The 21,007-nt window shown below is 36.3% G+C and overlaps 1 protein-coding gene and 2 long non-coding RNA genes across 6 annotated transcripts in view; 2 read left to right on the top strand and 1 right to left on the bottom strand.

The window, feature by feature from the left end:
• The window catches only part of dennd4c (DENN/MADD domain containing 4C), a gene marked incomplete at its 3' end in the record, with an annotated part of 112,450 nt that overhangs the window by 30,096 nt on the left and 61,347 nt on the right, over nucleotides 1-21,007 (bottom strand). For all 4 annotated transcript variants that reach the window (XM_082151106.1, XM_082151105.1, XM_082151104.1 and 1 more), the window contains exons 5-16: nucleotides 19,381-19,550; nucleotides 18,873-19,114; nucleotides 15,390-15,456; nucleotides 15,219-15,277; nucleotides 14,232-14,376; nucleotides 13,709-13,884; nucleotides 13,466-13,566; nucleotides 13,125-13,343; nucleotides 11,577-11,722; nucleotides 10,965-11,003; nucleotides 9,969-10,099; nucleotides 2,942-3,074 (exon numbers count right to left, since the gene is read on the bottom strand). In XM_082151106.1, coding sequence (XP_082007232.1) covers nucleotides 2,942-3,074; nucleotides 9,969-10,099; nucleotides 10,965-11,003; nucleotides 11,577-11,722; nucleotides 13,125-13,343; nucleotides 13,466-13,566; nucleotides 13,709-13,884; nucleotides 14,232-14,376; nucleotides 15,219-15,277; nucleotides 15,390-15,456; nucleotides 18,873-19,114; nucleotides 19,381-19,550 — 1,628 coding nt within the window. The remainder of the gene's footprint in view (nucleotides 1-2,941; nucleotides 3,075-9,968; nucleotides 10,100-10,964; nucleotides 11,004-11,576; nucleotides 11,723-13,124; nucleotides 13,344-13,465; nucleotides 13,567-13,708; nucleotides 13,885-14,231; nucleotides 14,377-15,218; nucleotides 15,278-15,389; nucleotides 15,457-18,872; nucleotides 19,115-19,380; nucleotides 19,551-21,007) is intronic.
• The window catches only part of LOC309486385, an 88,771-nt gene that overhangs the window by 18,158 nt on the left and 49,606 nt on the right, over nucleotides 1-21,007 (top strand). The gene's annotated exons all lie outside the window — the stretch shown is intronic.
• LOC309486625 lies at nucleotides 9,201-9,541 on the top strand. The gene is made up of 2 exons (XR_014201622.1): nucleotides 9,201-9,330; nucleotides 9,366-9,541. It is a non-coding gene; the product is annotated as an uncharacterized lncRNA (long non-coding RNA).

Raw genomic sequence — 21,007 nt, forward strand, 5'->3', positions numbered from 1 at the left:
GAGGCGAGAATGTAGTTGTTTAAAGCTCAAATCTTTGGTTTATTTATAAAGATAGCGCCTATTTGAAAATTTGATCTGACGTTTTCGGAGTTGTGAGATCCAGGCAAAAAACGTGTTGGCTGAGGGCAAAGTGAAGTTTCATAGCTTTATATATTTAGTCTATTTAACTTTAACGTTGTAGCCTAGAGAGCTGACTTATGTTTGACTGAATCGTTTGCTTTATTATTGTATAGCTTCTTATACCTTTTAGGCTACTTATACTTTTATAATGGCTATTATTGATCATTAAAACTGACATTTAACAAAAAAGGTTATGTCATTTTATTTTATATATTTAAAACATAAAATATTTTATTATACATGTTGCCTACATTCTCGTCACTGCATGTACATATATAATAAAATGACACAACCCTGTCTCTTTTTGCTAAATGTCAGTTTTAATGATCAATATTATAATGTTTTTTTTTTATGTATCATATTTTTTAAATGAAAACAAGAAGAGTCAGAGTTGTGTTTTATATTTCGTGTTGTTATAAATATATGCAGTGAAGATAATCAATTGCGTTGCCTGAACCACATTTGTGTGGCCATTAATATGTTTAAGATTTTTTTTAAATGAAAATGAAAAGAGGCAGAGTGGTGGTTTATAACATATTTTGTTTTATTGTAGCCTAAATGTACATAAAGAGATAACCGAAGTAGCCAGAGTGAGTTGAGTGACGCTATCAAGTACGCCGCTGTTCCATTTGCAGAATTATCGGACTTGAGTCCTTCCGTCCTCGGGAGTTCGTTCTCCTGATTCGAACTTGTCAAGTCCGAACTACCAAGGACTCAAGTCCGAAGTTTGCGTACTTGGTATTGAGAAACGGCCTCTATCTCTGTTCTCGTGAGTGCTGATTGAGTCATCTGTATCACCTGGTCCTCATTAGCACGACTACTTAACCTGTGCCTTTTCTGTTCTGTGTTGTCAGAAGTTTGGTGTTTTTCTTGTGTTGTGTTCCAGCTCTCAGTTGTTCCTCAGTCCTGTGTGGATGATTGCTACTCTAACAAGTTTGGATCGTGTTTATGGACTGTCTGTTTGCAGCTCTGGTTGTTGCCTGGATACCCACGACTCTCCTTACCAGTGTTTAACTGGCTTTGCCTGCTGTTCCCATTTGTGTTTGGCTAATAAATTCACCTTACTGCATTGGCAATTGCATCTGTCTCGTTCATCCCTGACAGTTAGTCAAACCATTTAAAAAAAAAATATGGTTACTACATAACCCCAAACTTTGGGGAAACTACACCTTTTAATTAGTCTGGCTATCACCCGACCAAGCTCAATCTTTTAAGATTGAACAATAGTCTGGGGAGTCTGCTCTGTATTTTCTACTGCACAAGAGGCGTGATCAACGGGCATAGTTCAAATGACTCTGTACGCAATTGGATAGTCCTTCAACCAATCAGACCAACGATCCAGGTGACGTACTTTGCAGCGAAAACTCCAGGCAGGAAACATGTTGGTTTGGAGCATTGATCAGCGGTTTGAAGAAGCAGCAATGGCATCGAGCGATTTTTGCAGGTTGTGCAAAAAAACAAACAAAAAAAAAACATGAAAGTGAGTGGTATTTACAACCACTTGAGCGATTTGTTTGCTAAACTAAAGAAGCCATTGAGCATCGTCGAGAGGTTAAAAGGAATTGGATTGGATTCAACCTGCCAATAGCGTGCCAGGTGGATAAGCCAGTTTGAGATTGGTCCCCGCAAATTTGTAACGGAAGCAGGATAGAACAATGTACAGGTTTAAAAATCAAATCGCCTGCAGATCGGGCTGGGTTTACCCAGTCTACCTTTTAATATCACGTTTATTCCAGACTGGAACAAATTCTTATAATTTCATTCTAAATGTAGTCACAACTGACTTACTAAAGTTTAGACATAGAATTATATTCAAATATCCTTGAAGATACTGTTTTCTAAGAGTCCTTATATGATCTAACGTTTACCTCGTGTGAATTTGCACGCTTTTATAAAATGCCTATAGGCCAACCCCTTGGCCCAGTACTTTTTTTTTTCTTTTTTTTTACAAGCCAAGTTTGTTTTATTTTATGCTTTCAGGACTCTTGCCTATTTTTAAGCTATTGTGTTGCAGCATATATCACTTTTCTGGTCCCGGACAAGCCCCCAATTGTCATTGTCAAGAGTCTTGACAGTATAAAATATTACAAAAACTGAATTATTTTAGGGACAATTGGTGCAGAAGTATTAAGTCTCCTATACACCCATTCTTACTGAAAAACCACTAGGGTATATCCAAAGAGCACACAACCAGAGAAATAGCAACAGCTGTGTTTGGGGAAGTAATTCTGTGACTGGTTAAGATCAGCTGATTTTGGTTTACATTTTAATCTCAGTCAGTAAGAACAAAGTGCTACTCGACTCAGAATGCTTGAGTAAAGAAATAACACTGTTGACATGGAGACACTAACCCACCGGCCAATTCACATAGTATCCACCCTAAATAGTATGCAAGATTGAAATTATTGCCAAAACTACTCTTTGATAAACAGTTTGATGAATTTATGACCTCAAATTGATGAATATCATGATTCTGATAAAGGTAATGAATTTAGCTAGATATTAAGGCTTACATTCAAACTTACATTACATAATCTAACAAATGACTAGTTGTTTAGTGAGGTCGATTTTTTTAAGCTGTAATATTTATTAATGGCTGTACTTTTAAAGGTTTGAATTGAATGTTCTGCCATAAGTCTTGCATTTTTAAGATGTCAAGTTAAAAATAGTAACTTTTTTCATTTTTAAGACTCCTGTGTAAATGTAATGAAAATCTGTAGGACACAGCATAAGCTGGAAAAGTCTGAGTTTGGACCATAAGTGATAGCATTTCAGAATTTCAAGTAGTCTGGTACTATAACATCATGTAAACAATCTTCACCTGTTTGGTTCTTTTGGCCAGCAGGGCAGGGCTGCTGGACACACTGGCCCCTGCGGTTCTTGTACTAAGCGCTGGCCTCAGCTCTCGCGGACGATCAAACAACTCCAACCGTAAACAAGGGAAATTCTGATAACTGTGTAAACACAGATGACTCTTAATTAGAGGAGCACAGAATAAAATCAGAGTGCAAACAAAATCACAAAACTACTCAATACAGTACAGACAGAAACACAATACCACAGACAGTATACCTATAGGTCATTCCCTCTACATTTTATTTACTTGTTGTCATATATCAGATTTTTGTTGCATATTTTTTATACAGATGAAAGTCATATAAAGTACCATTCTGTTTAATCCATAGTTTTAGTTTATATCTGAGTTTTGCTGCTCGATATGTTCAATGGGCGAAACTTTGATATTTATGATCATTTTGTTTTACTTTTTTGCACTGCAACCTTCCCATTTTACTGTTCAGTTTCAAATTTACATTCTGTAGACATTTCACAAACTCAGTTAAAATATGAACGTCTTTGTGTCATCCTGCTACACCTAAAATTGCAACACAACACAAAATACAATTTTTAAAACAACTTTGGGATACAGAATGGTTATCATTACTCTAAGAGACGGTAGAAAAACAAGGATTTATATGGGCTAAATTTGGGGGCGATTATTTTGCAAACAGTGCCAGCGCAGAGCAAAGTGCTTGGCCAAGTCTCAAGGCTGTACTGTGAGTGGCAAACAGGCACTCAATGAGCCAATAGATGCATGGAAATAGATTATGGGCTTGTGCTAATGGATAAAGATGCTTTAGATGTGGGCTGAGGGAGGTGTAAGAGAATGGCAGCCACAAAAAGTAGGTCTGGACAGAAATTTCCAACAAACAAATTGCCTTGAAAAGGAGTAACCATAGAGTTGCAAATTAAGGGTATTACAATAGTTACAGCATTTCTTTCCAGGCATTTATCTTCTACTTCAGTCACAACAATCATTATACGTCTTTAATGCTGGAAGAACCTCAGGTACTTTGATCGTCTGCACAGCATATTAACAGTCTCCACACCCTGCAGAGCGAAGATCCTTCTCCTTTGTTGTTTCTCCAACACTTCCTTCCCTTCACTCAATTTACTAAAAATGGTTATATGCTAAATATAATGATCTGCTTAAATGCAAGTGATTTTCAAAGAATGTTCATCATTTGAAATGTCTCAGTGTGACTGGTACAAGATACGGTGACGCATTGCTGCCATTTACACTCAATTATGTAGTAATAACGAGATGTTATGTCGTTAAACCGACATAATAGGTCGTAATAACAAGATGTTATGTCGTTTTAACAACATCTTTTCTCGTAATAACAAGATGTTATGTTGTTAAAACGACAAATGTTCTAGGCCTTATAAGGACATGTGTAGTCATGTACAAAATATGACTTTATCCACCAAAAATGTATAAAAATGTCTTTATCATACTTCTACGTTCAAAAAGCTGAAGCAATAGCAGCCCCCAATGGACATTCATGTTAAAAGATAAAATTCTGTACACACCTTATTAATAAAGCATGTGTAGCCTACAGATTAGCAGATGAGCCCATAAAATGAACATTGTGTTTAATTGCACATTAGGCTAAGCGTTTTCCTCCCATAGAAAACCCTTATTATAAAGAAAAAGCTTAATGTGGCTTAATAGGCTACTACAGTGATAAAGATCAAATGCTGTACACACCTTATTAATAAACCATACTATCCTACAGAAAAGCAGATGAGCCCAGAATATGAACGCAACGCTTTTAATTACACGTTTTCCTCCCATAGAAACCCTTTATTATAAAGAAAACTCTTAACGTGGCTTACTATGGGAGGATGGCATTGCAGTGCACAACAAATTCTTTAAATGGTATTCAATGCAAAACAAAAATGAAAAATGTAAGTAGCCAATAAAATAAACAAATTATTGTGGCATTAATTAGCCCACAAACAATATTTATTTTAAAGCCTTAAAGCATTTATTTGAAGAAAAACACCAGCGTTGGGCGTTTATCTGTATAGGCTAAGTGTTGTGTTCCAGACGCCCTTTTCAAACTGGCGCAAGAAAATGCAACAGAATTTGATTTGTTAAACATGAAGAGGACTTATCCGTCTGACATGGCCGCTCGTTCTAACGTTAACCTAGATAAATGTTCGCTATTATTAGGAGCATATCCAAGTGTTTGTGCGGAGTGTGGCGCGTGCACTGCATGACATGGAGGCGCCGGTGCCATCACTCGCATTTTCCTATCAGCAGTGGAAACAACTTAAAATACTCCATCATCTCTGGTCAAACAGAAAAGAATAATACATCAGTCGCAACTACTTTTATTTGTGTAAACTCACAACAACAAAAAAACTTTGTGCTTTTGTAAAAGAAAAGAAAAGAAAAAAGCGTGTCTCAAAAATTAACTGAAAAACAGCGTATAGACTAGCCTCACAGACATGAGAAATATAGCTATCTATATAAAGCTTGAAATGTCCACCAACGAAAAAAATCCAATCGAAAACAAATACGTACGGTAGCCTACCATCTGATTATGTAATCCTGTCAGTATGAAAGGTGCATCTACTTTACAGCGGAGATATATGGAGATATGTTTGCAGCCTACACTGATTTAGAAAACGCTAGTTTATTAATAAACAATTAAAATGCTTTGTTATTTTTTCAGACACATTTATTATCATTAGCCTACTTTTGACGGTGCTTTGCGGCAAGATTTATGCATGCACTTGAGCGCGGAATGCTCTAGCCTATATGCACCCAGGATTGAATATAAACGTGCGATTAGTCCTAATTGCTTAAATGAATGACTACTAGTCTAGAAAAATCTTTAGTCTATGGCAACTCTAATCAATAGCCTACATTTAATAGCTGACATTATTTAATTAGTAATTAGTATCCAGCTCTTTACATTAAATTAGTTGAGTTGGCATACTTAATTTAAACTTTATTTTATTAGTTCATTAACTAAGATGCTAACCATATATTTCTATATAGTATTGCTTATTACTACACAAAGGACTGTTTATAAGGTGACAATCCGTTATACATGAGAAGATTGTAGGCTGTATCTTGAATATTTTTGTATTGTATTGTATCTTCTGTTATAAAGACGAAGATTGACATTTCGTTAATTAAAAAAAATAAGAACACAATGTTTTAAAAAATAAACAACTTAGGCTATGTTCTGTTAGTTGTGTTTTGACTACTTTTTGTTTAATTATATCTCTAGGTAATGAAGATATAGCCTATTAACAAACATAAATCTTATATATTAATATATTATATAAAAAAAAACATATAGGCCTATATAAAATATATTTTAAAAAAGGGCCTCACTGATTCATTTTGCCTGGGGCCCCCCATTCAGTGTAGGTTCGCCTCTGATTGGGGGCTTCTACTATTTGCTTAAGATTTTTGAACTTAGAAGTGTGATAAAGGCGTGATAGGCTATATCAATTTTATGTGGATAAAGGCATATTTTGTAAATGACTACACATGTCCTTATAAGGCCAAGAAAATTTGTCGTTTTAACGACATAGCATCTCGTTATTACGAGAAAAGATGTTGTTAAAACGACATAACATCCCGTTATTATGAGAAAATGTCATTTTAACGACATATCTCGTTATTACGACATTACGACATAAGATCTCGTTATTACGAGAAAAATATGTTGTTTTAACGACATAAGATCTCGTTATTAAGTCAAGTCAAGTCAAGTATATTTGTATAGCGCTTTTCACAATACAGATTGTATCAAAGCAGCTTCACAGTATTAAATTAAAATAATACAACAAAGTTTGTTTCAAGAGGAATTTATTGATTGATAAAATTAAATTAAATATCCCCAAAATATCCCCAACTGAGCAAGCCAAAGGCAACAGTGGCAAGGAACCGAAAAACTCCATCAAGTGACCTAATGGTGTCCTAAAACTCCATCAGGTGACCTAATGGAGAAAAAAAAACCTTGGGAGAACCCAGGCTCATTCGGGGGCCAGTTCTCCTCTGGCATTTATGAGCTACAGGCCGGATTGTAGTTTGAACTGTAAGATTATATGAATGCCTGGCTGAAGAGATGCGACTTTAATCTAGTTTTAAACTGGGAGAGCGAGTCTGAGCAACGAACAGTATCAGGAAGACTATTCCAGAGTTTTGGAGCCAAATGTGAAAACGCTCTCCCTCCTTTGGTGGTTCTGGATATCCTAGGTATGACCAAAAGCCTTGAATTTAGTGATCTTAAAGAGCGTGATGGATTATAGGGCGATAGAAGATCCGTTAAATAGACTGGAGCTAAGCCGTTTAGGGCTTTATAAGTCAGTAGCAATACCTTGTAATTAATACGGAACTTTATATGTAACCAATGCAGTGATGATAAAATTGGTGTTATATGATCATATTTTCTTGATCTCGTAAGAACTCTAGTGGCGGCATTTTGGACTAACTGTAGCTTGTTTATTGAGGATGTGGGACAACCAGCTAATAAAGCATTACAGTAATCCAGTCTCGAGGTCATGAATGCATGAACTAACTTTTCTGCATCAGAAACTGATAGCATATTACGTAGCTTAGCAATGTTTCTAAGGTGGAAAAAGGCAGTTTTTGTAACATATGAAATATGATTTTCAAAAGACAGGTTGCAATCGAGTATAACACCCAGGTCTTTTACTGTAGAGGAAAAAGTAACAGGACATCCTATGATGTTAAAGTTGTATTGTGCGAGGTTTTGTGGGCGGTTTTTTGAACCGATAAGTATTACCTCTGTCTTGTCTGGATTTAATAAAAGAAAATTACGCGTCATCCAATCTTTTATATCTTTAACACACTCTGTCAATTTGGAAAATTTAGCGTTTTCATCCGGCCGTGATGAAATATATATTTGAGTGTCATCAGCATAACAATGGAAACTAATTCCATGTTTCCTTATAATATTTCCAAGTGGCATCATATATATTGAGAATAACAGAGGGCCTAACACAGATCCCTGCGGCACTCCATAGTTAAGAGACTCCATTATTAAGATGGAGCGAAAATTTAGCGTTTTCATCCGGCCGTGATGAAATATATATTTGAGTGTCATCAGCATAACAATGGAAACTAATTCCATGTTTCCTTATAATATTTCCAAGTGGCATCATATATATTGAGAATAACAGAGGGCCTAACACAGATCCCTGCGGCACTCCATTATTAAGAGAAAATATGTTGTTTTAATGACATAAGATCTCGTTATTATGACATAATTGAGTGGAAAACATAATATGTATGTGGCAGCAATGCGTCACTGTAACAAGAGTCTCATCCCCACAGATGTAGACTAAATCATAATAAAGACTTGAGAGTTTAGGAATACTTTCCCTTCTGCAGAAGGTGTGCCTTTTCCCAGGCTCTTGCATGCAAATTACCTCCTGTTCCCTAAGAGGATGTGAACTCCACAGGTCTAAGATCATAGTGCAAATTCTAACTGTTAGTTCAAGTCTCCATTTTGAGAATGTTTATCTTAATGAAAAGTAAACAAGTACTTAAGGGAAAGTTGCAAAAAGCTAAGGGCTATTCTGTAGCCAGATGAGCCCATAGTCTGAGGCATATTCCATACATTCAGCACTATGTATCTTTCTGATGTCAGGAATGCATCTTTTATATTTATCTTTGAGCATTAATGTTTTGCATTGATTATCTCTTAGTAGGTTGACTTCTTTAGAGCTGCTTTATAGCCGAATCATATTAATTTATAATTGATGAACTTACTTCAGCTGAATAATGACAGCTTTTTGCTCAAATGCCTTTTGTAGAGCCGTTTGAAATGAACTGAATTTGTTTAATAACTGATAAACTGTGCTACATTGACACTGTTATTGAACTAAATTGAATCAACATTGAACTAAATTGAGATGAATAATGACACTATTGTCTAACATTAACACAAATTTTTCTGTTAACTGAGAAGCTGCTTTGAAAGAATCTGTATTGTATAAAGTGCTAGACAAATTCACCAATTGCATTTTTTTCAAGGCTAGTAATCTTGAGAGCTCTGTCCCGAGATCTAGGTGGATATTTCTTGTCAAATGTTGCATGGGTGGTATCTAAATGCCTTTTGACATTGTAGTAAAGTACTGGGCATATGTAAAACCTACAGAGCAAACAGAAAGGTAGCCCATGTCGCTCACTGACAGCCAACTGATTCTTCTATTCTTCCAGCACTCTTCTACCTTCGATGCTGATGCTACGACTCTTCTTGTTAGCATGTTTCTTCAATTGGTATGTTCCTTATTTAATTTTTCTCCTCTAATAACAAATTTGTCCATTTTGATCCCTTATTTTACAAAAAATAATGCAAATGACTGTTTAACACTTAAGTGTTCGTTAACTGCGTAATTGCGTCAGTACATAGGTCTGCGCATGTCTGAAAATAATATATGATCACCAAAATGATTTTATACAACAAAAAACTATAGTTCAAACTTATATTTATTTATAATATAATATGGAGAGAGTAATGGAAAGTTCCAATAACTGTCAGCAGGCTGACGGATAACACAAGCCAGAGTGCTTTGTTAAAAGGAAAAGCTAAGAAATATATATATATATATATATATATATATATATATATATATATATATATATATATACATACACACACACAGTATATATTGTTGACCATATTGATCAGCATTTTAATCAAACTCATGAGGGTTTGAAAACATTACGGGAGGTTCATGCATAATACCCTTTTGACAGTCTTGTCTTAAAGTAAATTGAATTTTACAATTTATTTTAGTTTTTAAATTAAAGTGTATTTTGTAATACATTTTAATTTAAAAACAAAAATAAATGTGGTTGGCATATGGGGTGCATTTGCATTCGTGACGGGCCGCAGGTTGAGAACCATTGGTGTCAGGCATATACATTTTTACATTTTACTATCATGACTCATGGGATTTCAGTGACATTGTGACTGAAATGTTGGTATTATGACATCCCTATGTGTGTGTACCTGTATTTGGGAGGGGGGTCAGGACCATCGTCCAGAGGAGGTTCAGGAGGCATGACGAAGACTGTGTGCTCGCTCTTCTGCGACTCATCCAGTTCCATCAGCCTGGTGTCCTCAGACGACTCACCTTCGACCTGTGCAATGCAGTTACAGTTTTAACATTTACAGGTATTGTCATCAAAAGGGTATTATACATGAACCTCCCGTAATGTTTTCAAAGCCTCATGAGTTTGATTAAAATGCTGATCAATATCTTCAACAATATATATATATATATTTGTAGTGCTTTGTTAAAAGGAAAAGGAAAAGCAAAAAAAATAAAAATAAAAATAAAAATAAAAATAAAAATAAAAATAAAAATAAAAATAAAAATAAAAATAATTATAATAATTATAATTAATTAATTAATTTTAAAAAATGGCTTTTCCTTTTAACAAAGCACTACAAATATATATATATATATATATATATATATATATATATATATATATATATATATATATATATACACACACACACATTGTTTTTTTGTTTTTTTTGCATTTCCTTTTAACAAAGCACTCTGGCTTTTGTTATCCGTCAGCCTGAAGACAGTTCTTGGAACTTTCCATTACTCTCTCCATATTATTCCTATGCTAAGATTGTTTAGATAAATGATGTGCCAATGCACCCAACAGCAGATGGCAGAGTCAATTATTTACTCCACTAAACCAGTTACTCAGTGTAGGAAGAGTAACGGCCATCTGTTCCTACATTTCCCTTAACTGTAGAACAAAGACTAATGTCCTTTATTATAGTCTTTAAAACTGCCGTTCCAAAACAGCACTGAGGTCAGTAAAACAGAGGCCACATTAATCATCAGCTCCATCTGCTGCCATCATGGTTTATACTCGAAACATATCTTGGGCAGTTTGTTTTTTGCTTTGCCTTACATTGGGCGTAACACTAATCTGATATCAAGCATGACACAGTAACACCTTACTGAAAGGAGTGGCTCACCTTTGTACCCTTGTCCGGTCCTTTGTCGGAAGGAAAAAGCTGAAAGAGAGATGTGGGAAACAAATTCAATCATAGGAAATTATACATCCTATGTTCTTCCCATTGGGCGATAACTAATACTTGAAAATGTGAGTGGTGCCTAGTGGTGTCTACCAAGCCGCTGTATGATGGTGGATGTTCAAGGTGGTAGCCATGTTGTTATGTGGTTGCTCAGGTATTTTATGAGTTTGTTAACACTTTAACAAACTCATAAATGTTGTTGCTAGGGGTTCTAGGTAGTTTCCAGTGCATTGCTATACAGGTGCCAAGGTGTTCTGAGCCATTGTTAACAAATTCCTTGGTGTTCTAGGTGGTTGCTAAGTTAAAAGAGTCCACCCCTAAAGTCTCCATTATATTCCCAAGGGAAGACTCAGGTTCTTTCTTCACTGAAAATCTATGGAATTTTTCAGGTCGTTTTATTATCCAATGGGCAGAAATTTTTGTATAAGCAAGTATGAGCAACAGTAATGATACCTAAGAGTGCACCACTAATAACAAAAATATATTTTAGTATATTGTATTATATTACAGAATAGGATTCTGCATATGTGCATTGTTTTTTGCACATTTTACTTTTCCAATGCAGTCATCGAAGAAAGCCAGACCGGTGTCTTTGTCGCTGACAAAAGTGCATTCCTCGATGAAGCGGATGAAGATCTGAGTCTTGGTGAGCTGAGAGTAGAACTTCTGATGAGCACGATCTCTGCTCTTTAAGAATCCTAAAGGAAGAGACATCAGCATTAGTCAATGACAAATCAGTTACAGTAGATCATTACTTTGGCAATAATTACACTTTACATAGGCACATATAGAGACATGTCTTGCTATGAATTTTAGTCCATGTCTCTTAGCTTTGAGAGCATCTGTATGCAAGCGTAGTCCTAAAATGTAGTTCTTGAACTGCGGAAACAAACGGACCAAACATGTTGGACAAAATGAGTGCAAGAGAAGTCACCAATCAAATGCTCTCTATAATAAGAATGTCCCTCCCTCTGATACCACTTGACTAGCAATTACAAGTAGCAAATCTTGTTCATGGCTGAAATGTAAAAGCTAAAAGCTATTGGCTATTACAAAAAGGGGAGGAGCAATGGGACATCCTACTGGCTTGTCTCGCCAGCACAGCACGTGACACTTGTGGAGCTTATTCAGACACAAAAACAAGATCTCATGTCACTATGAGAGTTGCTGATCTCAACACATTGCTTGCTGCTGATCACACTCTGTCAGTTCAAATCTAGACTAAAAACACATCTTTTTGACCGAGCATACACATAACACATTATAAACTTCTATAATTCAATGTTAGGCTGCATAGATTAGGTCAGCCGGAACCGGGAACTCTCCCCATAAATCGTGATGTACTCGTTACATCATAAGAAGAATGTTGTCTATGCTAATATTAGTCTCTCTGTTTATCCCGAGGTTTACCGCAGTCTGCCGGATCCAGGCCGTATCCAGATCTGATGAAGGACCTGCGCCTGGACACGACGGCAACGCAGTCCTGAAGTGTCAATTAGTCTCTCACCTGTGAAGGCCCCCTTTCTCCTTCCCTTGACCATTGTACAGATAAAACGTTGTCAAAATAGTTCCGGTTCACATGGCTACGCGGAAGCGATAAATAATTCTGTATTATACATTTTTAAGGCCAGACAAGTAATTTCTTGAGGTCAATTTGTAAAGAAAGACTACACACCTGCGCATATATATATATATATATATATAAACATTTTCTTCTTTTTTTCTTCTTTTTTCTTTTTTTCTTCAAGGCTTGCACCTTGGAACCTATTTCAAGGTTTGCGTTCTCGAGCCACCAGGCACTGTTGTTGTGCGAATTAGCAGGCTGGAGCGCGTTAAGGGTTTTCTGTTAGAATGGTGTCATGTAAGCGGCCCATAAGTTAAATAACTAATGATCTTTGCAACGGAAGTGAATCAATCAAAACTAACTTTAGCTGGACAATAACTTTATTCTAGAGCTGCTGTAAAGCCAAAACAATCTATGTTACTTTAATTTCCTATTATCACTGTAAAGCTGCTTTGAAACAGTCCATATTGTTAAAAGCGCTATATAAATGAAGGTGACTTGACTACACAGGTCCACTATTCAGCTGTAGGAGTTACCTTGCAGGTCATAGAGTGAGTCTGCAGCAGTAGCTTTATCAGAAGGTGCCTGTGTGATGGGTTTGAGGTAGGTTCGGTAGCCCTTCAGTATGGAGGCCATAAAGCGCAGGAACACCTCTTGGATCTCCATCTCTAACTCCGTCTTTTTTTTATGCCAGGTGAAGTCTGCCTCGATAGGGGTCATCTCCACTGCCAAGCCTTCAAGTGCTTCACGCCGAACTGTATGGAAACAAATGCTCAAATGCTTTTTTTTGGAAAGAATTTTCTGATATTTTTGAGATGCAGCAGAGGGCAATATTTTCAGTGAATAATAAAGCTATAAAGGTGAAAGGAGATCATACCAGTGGCAAGCTGCTGGTGCAGGTTTCCTAGAGAGTTGATAAGACTTTTGCATGGCTTCTTTGGGAGATTCTTCCAGTTACTGTGTTTTTTTTCATCAAACCTAAAACAAACCCATTGCAAATATGAAGGGGGAAAAAGGCAGGAAATAAGCATGCCTAAAAAAAATTAAAAAATAAAATAAAAAAGCTCAAATAGAGCAGTAAATTCCCAAATGTTAAATCTTATAGATTGAGAGTGCTCACAAGTATATAGTGTTGGTGTCCAAGTCCACACAGACCACGTCGGGTGGGGGATCGTAGAGGTCAAAGTATCTAGAGTCAACACCCACAATGAAGGGACATGGTGCGTTGAGGACCCCCGCCAGAGACAGAGGGCAAAGAGGGATATACGGACACTGCCACTGGAATGGGAAGATCATCTGGAAGGAGTATGATAATAATGATGATGTCCTACTTATTCAATAATATAACAAATAATAACACACACACACACACACACACACACACACACACACACACACACACACACACACACAATACATATATATACACAGACTACCATAATCTGGCATACTTTACTAGGACTATACAGCATCACTACACCACTGTGATCAGGGTACCTAAATCTGAATCTTTAGAATGCTTTATAAAAATAAATGCAAATGTTTTTTTCAGTGAAATATTGTAAAAGTGTAACAGTGGGCCAACTGTTCAGTGAATTTACCCTAAAGGTTTTTTTTTTTTTTTTTTTTAAACAAACACTCACCGCCACAACGGCCTCAGCCACTCCTGTCAGTACAGCTGGTCTCAGAGAGTGCAACAGGATCTTACTTTCCAGCAGGACAAAGTGTAGTAGTGTGGCACAGTTTTCTGGGCCCAGATTCATGAGCAGTGTACCGTAGTCTGCTCCACTGAGAATGGAGAAGAGGAAGAGAGAGAATAGTCTACGTAACCAAAAAATCAGATGCTACTTTTACAGAAGTGGTTTTAATTGGTGGAAGAAATACATTTTAATAACATTTAGTAACATGGGTTGCAGTTATGTCGCCTGCTGCTTTAAATGCTCAATCTCTTTAAAAGGTGGATTCTGATTTGGCTGTTCATCAGCTGTAAAAATCATTCTGAAAGTGATTCCATTGATATCGTTCCTGTGTGTCATTATCGTTACAGTTGTGATATGGAATTCCCCATTTCCATGGAATTAGAACGATTATTAAAACAATTCTTAGTTTTCATTATAGTTATCGACCTTAATGTGAACAGGCCTTGACAGTGGAACTACTGTTCTAGGAAGAACTTCTGATTATGTGCTGCCAGTGTAATTTCGGTGTTTGCTCCATGCAATCAGTCATTTGTGGATAGTTATGTAATGTGTGAAAGCTACCAAGATTACTAAATAAACTGATAATATTGTTTACACTTCTAATAATGGCATAAAAGGTCTCTAACATTGTGTTCTGTGCATTGCTTTAGCAGAGCATCTGTCAATCAAGCTAAAAGCAAAATCATGGAATGGATTAATGCACTTTTCAAAACGCCAAAGGCTGTGCTTTATTTAAATAAGTATATAGTCAGTTGTGCAATGTGATGTCAAAGTGGGACCCCATAATCTTACAAAATTCTGTGGCAAGCAGCCCATGAAAGTGTCCAAACAAAAATGAATCAATTAGATTCAAGTAAATGCCACTTGTTTCATATTTCATTATCTAAAGCAACAGTATGTCTATTTCTCAATCACACAGAAATAATTTACCTTAATGGTAAAGGTGTACAAACAGGTTGGGACAGGATTAAGGTGTCATGTGCTGACAGCTTGTTGGAAGGAAAAAACAAAACAAATATATGATTACAGAAGACTTGAGCAATAACTAAATAATAAATACATAATAAATAAAAAAAATTATATAAAAAAGACAGTCCTCACCTGGACCAGTATTCTTGGCCTCTGAGGTGAAGGGAAAGAGACATTGTGCATGAAGTGGGATATGTGTCTGAAAAAAAACAAAAGTAGTAAATATTAACCCAACTCGTATCTCGATATCACAGTCAAACAATTAACAGTTTTGTTAAAAACATGGATAGGTGTTTTACTGCTAATACAGATATACTGATATAACAGCTGCAAAGCTGATCCCTAACAACATTAATTATGTCTTGGTGTAAGTGTCAGTTATAGACAGCAATAGTTACTGTGAACTCTGATGTTCACTTTTCACTAAAAAAAACAACAACAAAAAAACAAAAACAAACATAGTGAGCTGTCTATGTAGGCTGCATTTTAAGGCCTTATAAACACACTCCTGATTGAAAGGCTTTTACAAAAGGTAGGAATGGCGACAAGCTAAGTAAATATAAATCCAATAAAAATAAATCCAGTATAGAGTATATCAATATAAATCCAAGATGGTGTGAGAGAGAAATCTTGATTATAAATATTTCATTAAACACTACAAATTGTCAATAATTTTTTTTTTATCTAAATAAATCTGTACTATTTCACACAATGTTTTCGTGCTGTGTATTTTTATGATTATTAGACTACTGTATAATTAGCTTAGTAACATGTTAATGTAAAATTCTATTAGAATTATATTGTGTCAGACACACACAGTAACAATCTAGGCACAGCTTTTCAAATCAGTCACTTATAAAGTTCCATGATGGGTTATGCTGTCTTGGAAGAGAATTGCCTATGTTCACTAGGTTTTGGATTCAGACTGTGCAAAATACTATTATTGTGATTTTAAAACAAAAAAAGATAACATTACTGAATATAAAATAGCTGTGTCCCAATTAGGGCTGCACGATTTGGGGAAAATGTCATTTTGCGATATTGCGATATGCGATATAATAAACAAATGGTTTCATGAGTCAACTTGCTTGGTTCTCAAGGAAAATGCACACACAGATTAGTGATAATGCTGAAATGTGTATTTTTCACCTGTATAAGTGTATTGTGATTGTCAAAACATTTGGTAACTAAACAGAATTTTGTTAAGTTTAGTGACAACATGTTACAATGTTTACATGGTACAGTGACTGGTAGGCTACTGTTTTTATTATTGCTTGACACAAATTTCACGTTTTCAATTCAAATCTTGTGATTTGATTCCGATCTTGATTCAATATTGATTCATTTGGATAAATATTAGGTACAGTAGATACATGTTTATTCTTATCAAGAAAAAGAAAAAAACTCACCTAATGCTGTAAACATTAGTCTTTTTGTAAACAAAAAGTCACAATGTGACCATACGCGCCACACGTACCACTGCCCAGGGCCGTTTGAAGGAATTTGGGGGCCCCAAGCAAAATGGACATGGAGGCCCCCCTCCCCCCACCCCACACACACACACACACACACACACACACACACGCACGCAAAGCGTACAGGAACCACAGCATAGCCATACAGTTTAAGTTCACCCACACTTCATATAAATAAAAAAATGTTTACAGTGAAAATACTGCTGTTGCATATACTGTTCATAAATAAGAAATCTTTACGAGTTTCAAATGGTGTAAGTGACCTCCCCGGCGACTCATGATTATATTGTCTGCTATATTGCTTTTTATGTATTAAATCCAGGCAATTGGTTGATGAAAAATGTATTAAAATTAAGATACAATTTATACTAAACGAAATTCACTTTAAAGAAAAGCTTTCTTCAACAAAAAAACTTGAACTTGAAACTAAATGTGCTTATTTAATGGCTAAAACACGTAGGCTACTACAGACTCTCTTTTTGTACAAATTGAGCACATTCATTTAATTCTGAACTTTGCACATGTAAGTTGAAAGGCATTTGTTTGTGCATAGTAAAACATATCTGTAACATTCATCAAGTTTATAATTGTGCGTGCATTTATTAATTATTATCTTAATGAATAATGCGACAAGGAAGAAGCATGTAAACTGCGTTGTTTGTTTATTCAGAAATAATTGAATGGAACGGAAAAGTAACAAAAGAGGACATTGAGGGCTGAGGCTGACTACTATCATAATTTCTGTCATGGCAAGACTGCTTCATGTGTTTGTTCATCGTCGAAGTCCCCGTTTTTTGCTGTCATAGGTGAGCAGCGTGCCGCATTTAATGCACGAGACAAAGCCAACACATACGTTGTCACCCACGACTAGTTTAAAATGTTTCCATACCTCCGATTTTCCTCCAAACTTGCTCAAAGTTAATTCTCCTGTTTTAATTTTTCTCTCCATGTTGCACTTAAGCTACAGAATAGTACAGCACGCACAGCAGGTGTGATGCACGCGTGCGAGACTGCGAGTGGCTGCGCCGGTGACTGCGAGTCGTATTTTTGTATTTTGCCGGCAGCAGAGATCACGTGGTTCTCTGGCTGCTGTCAGCGACTACTGAGAGGGCCCCCTTGAGGGGGATCCCGATAACAGTGTCATTGCACTTTACTGCATTAACTATCAAAGGGGCGCTCACACAGTTTGTCGTTGCATTTTATTCTTAACCAGTCGTTGTCTTGGGGCCCCTGGCCAGCTCGGGGCCCCAAGCAATTGCTTGGTTTGCTTGCCTTGTTGCGACGGGCCTGCCACTGCCTAAACTCAAACTGACTGGTCTTCTTTTTATTAGCAGTGTAGAAAATGGGCAAACAGCTCTCTGAGAGAATGGGTTGTCATGTCCACACATGCATTTATTTATTTCATAAAATCGCAGCATTTTGCCTCATATAATCGCATAGGCTTGACATTGCGATTGCGATATGATTAATCGTGCAGTACTAGTCCCAATTCAGAGGCTGCATCCTTCGAAGGCTGCATTCAAAGGCCGAATACCTCACAGTGGCATGTTCTTCGAATGAGGCCTACAATTGTGTCCTTTGTTTCCCAGGCAATGAATGATACAACAGATGGATCCTTCATAGCCTAGCCTATCCCAAGATTCATTGCACGCCGGTGAGGACAGGATTTTTTGAGAGCAGTATTGGGTTATTATTGGGTTTCAACTTTCTCGAATATATAACGATACAAATGTAAAAATTACAACTTTAAAGCTTCAAATTAAAGGTTCAAATGTTGACTTAAATCTTAATAAGATGAAACTTTATATAGTTTATACTCTTTATTATGTACAAAAAATGGACCACTGTGAATATATTTAAACAGGTTGTGAACCCTATTTTGTTTTTTAGACAGTTGAATATAACTTTCAAAAAATTTTATTGTCGCTTATCAATGGCAGCTGTCACAGTTGCTAGACGATAAGATCAATCCTCCATAGGGCAGACCGTCGCATTTAACAACGCACAGTTTCGACCTTCGCAGACTTCAAAGGCTTGGCCTTTCCTGCTTCGAAGGATGCAGCCTCTAAATTGGGACACAGTTAAAGTGTACTGTTTAACACAAAAGTGAACTACAGTTGAAGTAAGAATCTGTTTGTACTTCTCAATGGGCAGAGGGTTGACTCCATTGGCTGACAGCTTGTAAAGGAACATGAGGAATTTCTTGAACGACTCAAAGAAAGGCCAGCGGGACAGTAGGCAGATGCACTTGTTGGTGTTGACAGTGCGGTTTGGTATGACCTTTTTTTCCACAGTGGAGACCAGACCCAGCTGGATCTTCTGTTTCTCACTGAGGCTGTCCACAGGATACGGCTCATAGAACTGTATTCCAGCTCCATACACCTGCAGATGAAAAAAGAAATAGGACCTGATGAAGCACAGAAACTTTTTATAAAACTACTTTTGTAATTCAAACCTATGTCATCAATTAATCCTGAACAGATTTAGGTAGAATTTAATGTCTTCCAGCTAACTAAGGTGCTGTTAAGGAATGTAATACATGTCACCACAATTAAAAGAATGAAGAAAGCACATTTGACCATTTTGCACTTCACACATTTAGCTAAATGATAATAGGATCATACGGACATCAAGGCATTTTACTCTACCTTTTCCCCATTGGAGTTGGTGAGGACAAATGTGGAGAAGATGGGTAAAGGGTAGCGTGTACTAGGAGCCCAGCACTCAATATTGGCCCCCATAGGCAGGCAAAAGAGGGGTACAGACTCAGATAGGGGAAATGACTCATAGTCCTCCTCAGGATAACGAAAGATCAGACCTTTAAATGGAAAGTTTTATTAGAAACAATGTGTTTGAATGTGTGCCATGTTTCTAAAATTAGGAAGTATCTTTAGTGTCCTGGCTTATATTATCAGCATTTGAATTATGATGTTGTAAAAAGAAAACAAAATCATCTTGAAAATGATGAGACAGGAAGTTTTGTTTCTCAGTGATTAACACAATGGCATGTGACAGGAAGTGATGTAACATGGAGATAAAGAAACCAGCTGTTTGCAGACAGAAAGTAAACTATGACAAACTAGGATGAAAGGTCATGACTACCATACTGGAGCATGAACGCATTCAGCCCCTTAACTAACACATCATACAAACATAATTAATGAGCACAACGATGTATTGAATATATGAAGAGTGTGTAACATTTTTAAAGGAGGACTTTCAGACACTGTTTCACAGAGACCTGGAAACATTTCACAGAATTGTATTAGCAAGACAGACTGCTTTTTACAAATAAAACCACTGCACATACATGTTTTCTATAAAATTAAGGCTGCTGTATGCTTAATCAATTGTTTTTTTTCAGAGTTAGTGTTCATTTTCAGGAAATCTGAGTTGAGTGCCGTTTACTGTGAAATAGCAGTGGTGATTAGGGTTGCCAACTTCAGAAAAGAAAAATGCGGGACAATCGTGGTTCTTTACAGGAAAATAAGGGACACTCAAAATATTTGTACTGTAGCCGATTATCACACAGTATATGTAATTTCAGGTTCGTATGTGTTTAAAAGGTTCTCAGACATAAAGACATTTGTTTTGCTTAACCTATTTATGTACAATTTAATTCTAAAACGAATTTTAAGGTCACACAAAAAAAGTCACATTACACACATATCTGAAATAGAAAGCTTTTGTAACATTATACACTACATTTTAAAGAAATTAAAGAAAGTAATAGCCTACTTTTATTCAGCAAGGATGCATTAAAGTAATCAAAAGTGACAGTAAAGACATTTATAATGTTACAAACGTTTTTTATTTCGGATAAATCTACTTTGAACCTTCTATTCATAAAAATAATCCTTTTTTTTTTTTTTTTACATTAATAATAATTATAATAATCAGAAATGTTTCTTGGGCAGCAAATCACATCAGCATATTATTCCCTCAGGAAGATTTCATGTTTTCTTGCGGGGCTGGATGTTGGACTCATGAACAATAATCACATTGTTTGAATTCGTTAAAACTGATTTGCTGAAATCAAAACCCGGTCAGACAGTCAAGTCAAGTCAAGTCATCTCCATTTATATAGCGCTTTTAACAATGTAGATTGTTCCAAAGCGGCTTTACAGTGATAATAGGAAATTAAAGTAACATTGATTGTTTTGGCTTTATAGCAGCTCTAGAATAAAGTTATTGTCCAGCTAAAGTTAGTTTGATTGATTCACTTCCGTCGCAACGATCATTAGTTATTAACTTAGAGGCCGCTAACACAACACT

Source organism: Leuciscus leuciscus (genome assembly GCF_965113295.1).
Source record: "Leuciscus leuciscus genome assembly, chromosome: 2".
NCBI lineage: Eukaryota > Metazoa > Chordata > Actinopteri > Cypriniformes > Leuciscidae > Leuciscus > Leuciscus leuciscus.